Source organism: Agrilus planipennis, unplaced genomic scaffold (genome assembly GCF_000699045.2).
Source record: "Agrilus planipennis isolate EAB-ADULT unplaced genomic scaffold, Apla_2.0 scaffold21, whole genome shotgun sequence".
NCBI lineage: Eukaryota > Metazoa > Arthropoda > Insecta > Coleoptera > Buprestidae > Agrilus > Agrilus planipennis.
In genome coordinates this window covers 2,231,948-2,237,430 of record NW_020439030.1, presented here as the reverse complement: position 1 = coordinate 2,237,430, position 5,483 = coordinate 2,231,948, and the positions used below count along the sequence as shown (strand labels likewise).

Sequence of the window (5,483 nt, the reverse complement as noted above, 5' to 3'; positions counted from 1 at the left end):
TTATGAAGATTGGAAAAACTTTGGCGGTTGTTGTAGAACAAACAGAATAGCTCAAAACCCCAACGCCAAAACACGACACTGTAGTTGTCCGAAGCACTTTTCGGTAACAAAGTTACCTTCTTCAGGGACTGAAGTAAACAGTTTACTTCAGTCCCTGAAGAAGGTAACTTTGTTACCGAAAAGTGCTTCGGACAACTACAGTGTCGTGTTTTGGCGTTGGGGTTTTGAGCTATTCTTTTTGAATAAACACAGAAAAAAGCATGGATCATTTTTAAAAACATCTAGAATTAATAGCATCATAGCAAACGCTAAACACTAATAAATTATTAACACCATCATCTCTCTTTTCTCGGTCAAAATAGCAAATAGGAATTAGAAGGAGAAGAGGGTAGAGTGGGTAGAAGAAGGCATAGATTATATTAATGTTCATAAATATTTGGAGGGTTGACAAATGTTCCAGTTTTCAGGATAAGGACAGAAGGTGGCGTCCGACCAATTTTCAGCATGGAGACTTTGTGATAATGAAATAATTTTACGGTCTAAATCTTCTAGAGCATTAAGTACCTATTGATTTTCATATTTCACATTAAGATAAATTGTATAGCACTTGCTTCAAGGGCTCGAAAGTAATAATTGTACGAATGACTGTTTGAAAAATGGCACCACATCTTCACGAAAACCGCCCCTTGCCTTATTATTTGAATCTAACACTAGTTTCTGTCCTTTCAGATATCTTGGATGCCATCCCTGACAAGACAAAACTCGCTAAGTTCCCAAAACATTCCTCAAAACAAAATAAGTCCTCTGAGTTCTTCTTTTACAAAAAACAATAGCCCCACTTTGCAAAGAAAAAATAGTAGCAGCGCGGAACCGAAAGCAATTAATACATTCAAAAGAACATTTTTAGATAAATCATTGCCGAAAATCAACTTCGAAGAAGTAACTGCCAAGGCTGAACAAAAGGTTTCTAGGATCAAACAGTTCCTTCTGATGGTGGAACCTAAAGGGTGCATGAAGGAAAGGGAGGAGTTTTCTTTGTACATATTTCCCCCAAATAACAGGTTAGCATTGCTCATTATTTGTTGTTCGGTACGAAAACTGGAAAATGTTTCTAATGAAAGCAAAACTTTTTGAAAATCATTTGTTGTTTTATAAATAAAATCCTTGCAGAAATTTTCAGAATATCAAAAATGTATCTATGAAATTCCTTCAACCTTTAACGCACAGTTTCAAAGGAAGAAACCACGTCTCTTTCTCTTTTTTAATCTAAACATTAAAGTACAGCTCCTTATTTTTATTAAAGTCTAAATCAAAAACGTTTTTTATAGATTTCGCCAATTTTGTCATTGGTTGGTCGACCAAAAATGGTTTGACAACGTGGTGCTGCTCTTCATTGCGATGAACTGTATAACATTAGCCATGGAACGCCCAAATATACCCCCAAAAAGTACAGAGCGTTTATTTCTTCAATCCACAAACTATATTTTTACTTTCGTATTTGCCGTTGAAATGGGCGTCAAGGTACAATATTAATTTTCATTTACATCCAAAGTAAATCATGTTGTTATTATTTAAATGATCGAATGGTTCATATTTCAAAACTAATAAACCCTAAAAACCAATGTCACATTATTTTAGACAAATTGTTGTAGGTTGTGGCTTGTGGTATGTGTTATGGTCCAGATGCTTATTTTACTTCTGGCTGGAACATAATGGATGGTTCTTTAGTAATAATTTCCATTGTGGACTTACTGATGTCGTTAATAAGCGAGTCGAGTCCTAGAATTTTCGGAATATTAAGGGTTGGTTTCCGGTACTCATTTCTGATTTTTCTCTTAAATATTCTTCATTCAATTTTTAGGTTTTTCGCCTTCTTAGATCTCTTAGGCCTCTGAGGGTCATAAACAGAGCTCCTGGACTCAAGTTGGTAGTTCAAACATTGCTTTCGTCTTTGAGGCCCATCGGAAACATTGTCCTCATTTGTTGCACATTTTTTATCATATTTGGGATACTAGGAGTGCAGGTGATGTCCAGTCAGCAAAGAAAAAACGTTTTCATCATCCTTCATTGTTCTTTATTTCAGCTCTTTAAGGGTTCGTTCTATTATTGTACTGGTAGAAACATAACTGGTGTCAAAAATAGAACAGACTGTTTAGCAAGACCAGGAAATTCGTGGGTGAACCAAAAATACAATTTTGATGATCTTGGTAAAGCCCTAATGTCCCTGTTCGTTTTAAGTTCAAAAGACGGCTGGGTCAACATTATGTACACAGGTTTGGACGCAGTAGGAGAAGACCTGCAGGTATAACCATTGCTTCATTAATGTTGTTGCCCGTTAGATATGTTCATTTTACTATAATCATTTTCATGTTTGTTCTTGGCCACCAATTTTTCATCTACTCGCTATAGATCGTACTTTCAGTCACTTGAAAATTATTTTCAGCCCATTATAAACTATTCTGAATGGAGGCTGCTCTACTTCATCGCATTCATCCTCTTGGTCGGATTCTTTGTTCTAAATATGTTCGTTGGAGTTGTTGTCGAAAATTTTCACAGGTGTAGAGAAGAGCAGGAGAAAGAAGAGAGAGTCAGGAGAGCGGCCAAAAGAGCTTTGCAACTTGAAAAGCGCAGAAGAAGTAAGACCCTTCTTTTACGGTCATTTTTCACAATTTACTTTAACAATTAACGTCTTCCGCCCACAGAGATGAATGAGCCACCTTATTATATCAACTACTCCCCTTGGAGATTGTTCATCCATAATGTTGTGACCTCCAAGTATTTTGATTTAGCTATCGCGGCTGTCATAGGTCTCAATGTGGTCACAATGGCCACCGAAAGTTACAAAATGCCCGAAATATTGAACTACGTGCTCAAAATCTTCAACTACTTCTTCACGGCAGTCTTCATACTTGAAAGTACCATGAAACTTACGGCTTTAGGATTCAAATTATACCTAAAGGTATGTTCCAATTACGATTCCACACGAGTACCTAGCTATCATTAACATCGACCTCTTAATCGTTCTCAAATGTATTCAAAATCAAAGATTATCAAATTAAATTTCGTTTAGGACAAGTGGAACCAACTAGATGTAGCCATTGTAATCCTGTCAGTGGTAGGGATCGTTTTGGAAGAGCTGAAATCCAACATAATTCCAATAAATCCAACGGTCCTGAGAGTAATGCGAGTGATGAGAATAGCAAGAGTATTAAAACTACTGAAGATGGCTAAAGGTATAAGGGCACTCCTGGACACTGTAATGCAAGCACTACCACAGGTGGGAAACTTGGGTCTTTTGTTTTTTCTTCTCTTCTTTATTTTTGCCGCTCTCGGAGTGGAATTGTTTGGAAGGCTGGAATGCTCTGAGGAGCATCCATGTCAAGGTAAAAGTGAACTGTGGAATTGAACAAACCACTGAGTAAAGTGTGTATGTGTGTGTCCTATAGGTCTTGGAGAGCACGCCCATTTTGCCAACTTTGGTATGGCATTTTTAACATTGTTTCGAGTTGCTACGGGAGACAATTGGAATGGAATCATGAAAGACACACTTCGAGACGATTGTGATGATGCAGCAGATTGTGTTAAAAATTGCTGCGTTTCGGCCGTCATTGCTCCATTGTTCTTCGTTATTTTTGTACTGATGGCGCAGTTCGTTCTTGTGAATGTTGTCGTTGCGGTAAGTCAAAATTTATATTCAACTGGTGTTGTTCTGATTCGGGTTGCTTCCTAACGTTTCGCTTGCAAGAGAGTCGAACTTCGTCAGAGACCCTTCCATCTTCGCATCCAGTTTACCAATCGTGCTAGCGAAATTTTGGAAGCAATTCCAAACATTTTTTTTATTGTTGCCAAGCTTCTTAAACTTCTATATCATTCATTAACGATAATAATTGAAACTTCATTCGATTGAATTTCACTATAGCTGCCAAAATAAATTTCCAAAGTACGTTTTTTAAGACCCTACAACTAACTAACTATGGTTAATAAAATTATTTTTGGTTTAAAATTTCAGATTAATATTGACCATGATATAATTTTCATTTGAAGTAAACCGAGAAAGTAATAGTGCTATCTTCTCAGGTTCTTATGAAACATCTTGAGGAGTCCCATAAACACCTCGAGGATGAACAAGACATGGACAATCAGTTGGAACGAGAATTCCAAGAGAAGCAAGAACTTGAAGAAAGAAGAGAACTCTGCTTAGCACTTCAAATGGACTCGGAATGTACCAAATCACCAAAGAAAGCATTAACCAAGGTAAGAACTTAAATTTTATAGACAATCGGAAGTAAATATGAAACGAGGACCACAACTTTACATAGAAAAAGATCTGAATTTTTAATAGTTGTTCATAAGACAAGTGGATAGAAACCACATCCAAATAGGTCTACCAGATGATACTCATCTTTCGTCAGCTTTTAGATTTTCCCTATAATTTTGCTCAACTACTTCCCTAATGTTGGGAGGGGGTGCCAAACTCATTACACAATTGAAAAAAAATTAAAGAAAATTTAGATCAGTCTTAATCCTTATAAACTAAGTGACCTTATTGTAATCCCCAGAACGTAAATCTTGCACCATGTTATCAGTTTACGTTACAATCCATTTAGGTGCTATCTCTTCCGGCGAATTTCACTTACAACCCACCAGGATCAAAAGAAAGATTAGAACGAAAACCCTCTAAACCCAGGGTACGCCGCCAGACCCTCCACAGTCAACAACCGATCACATTAAATCTTGAAAATCTAGATGACATCAAAGTAATTGACGAATCGCTGTCAGATATCAGCAAAATGCTGGATTTACCATCAGTAAAGACACATTCGGTTTCGAGAGAATCCTTGACACTTGATAAACCTTACGAAATAAAAGAAAAACACGAATATGGTGAAAAGCATCCATCCAAGAACGTGAATCAAATGAAAGATTTCAATCGTTTAGCGTTACCGATTGAACAGAAACATGCGCACAAAATGTACGGCAGCACAAAACATCTATTCCACAAACAGAAGTCGATAGAGGACAACGACGAGTCAACGTTCCTGTTGACAATCCCCTCCGTTTCATTGAACACAACAGAAAGTGAAATAGACAATGAAAAAACTGAGATAGAACTAACAGCGCCCAAAATTTTCAAACACGACTCCCAAGAAAGTGTCCACAGGATAATTAAAGAAAGACGAAAGCTGGACGAAACCCTTAAGGATGTCAATCAACATGACATCTTCAACACCGCGCAGAGTAGTGAGGAAAGAGACTCGAGTAGAACTAGTGCCGAACATCCGAGTATAGAAGAAGAGGAAGAAGAAGAACGGAAAAGTGATGAAGTCGAACACGTGTGTTGATGGAAATTTTTTTTTGTTTTTGTATCATAATTTTTATCACAAATTATTATTGTTTAATTCATGTTAACAATTTTATTCAAGTGTACATACTGCTGTATAGATATAATAACAAATAATAATTAATATTTGTTGTGTAGAAAG

At 36.8% G+C, this 5,483-nt stretch overlaps 1 protein-coding gene across 1 annotated transcript in view; it reads left to right on the top strand.

Annotated features, from left to right (window-relative positions):
* Positions 1-5,477, top strand: part of LOC108740498 (voltage-dependent T-type calcium channel subunit alpha-1G-like) — a gene marked incomplete at its 5' end in the record, with an annotated part of 24,795 nt that extends 19,318 nt beyond the window's left edge. Inside the window, 11 exons of the mRNA XM_025976507.1 lie at positions 730-1,061; positions 1,329-1,521; positions 1,653-1,802; positions 1,862-2,023; positions 2,084-2,302; positions 2,444-2,636; positions 2,703-2,959; positions 3,071-3,383; positions 3,447-3,676; positions 4,078-4,254; positions 4,608-5,477. Of these exons, the coding sequence (XP_025832292.1) occupies positions 730-1,061; positions 1,329-1,521; positions 1,653-1,802; positions 1,862-2,023; positions 2,084-2,302; positions 2,444-2,636; positions 2,703-2,959; positions 3,071-3,383; positions 3,447-3,676; positions 4,078-4,254; positions 4,608-5,342 (2,961 nt within the window). The remainder of the gene's footprint in view (positions 1-729; positions 1,062-1,328; positions 1,522-1,652; positions 1,803-1,861; positions 2,024-2,083; positions 2,303-2,443; positions 2,637-2,702; positions 2,960-3,070; positions 3,384-3,446; positions 3,677-4,077; positions 4,255-4,607) is intronic.
* Positions 5,478-5,483: the final 6 nt, after the last annotated feature.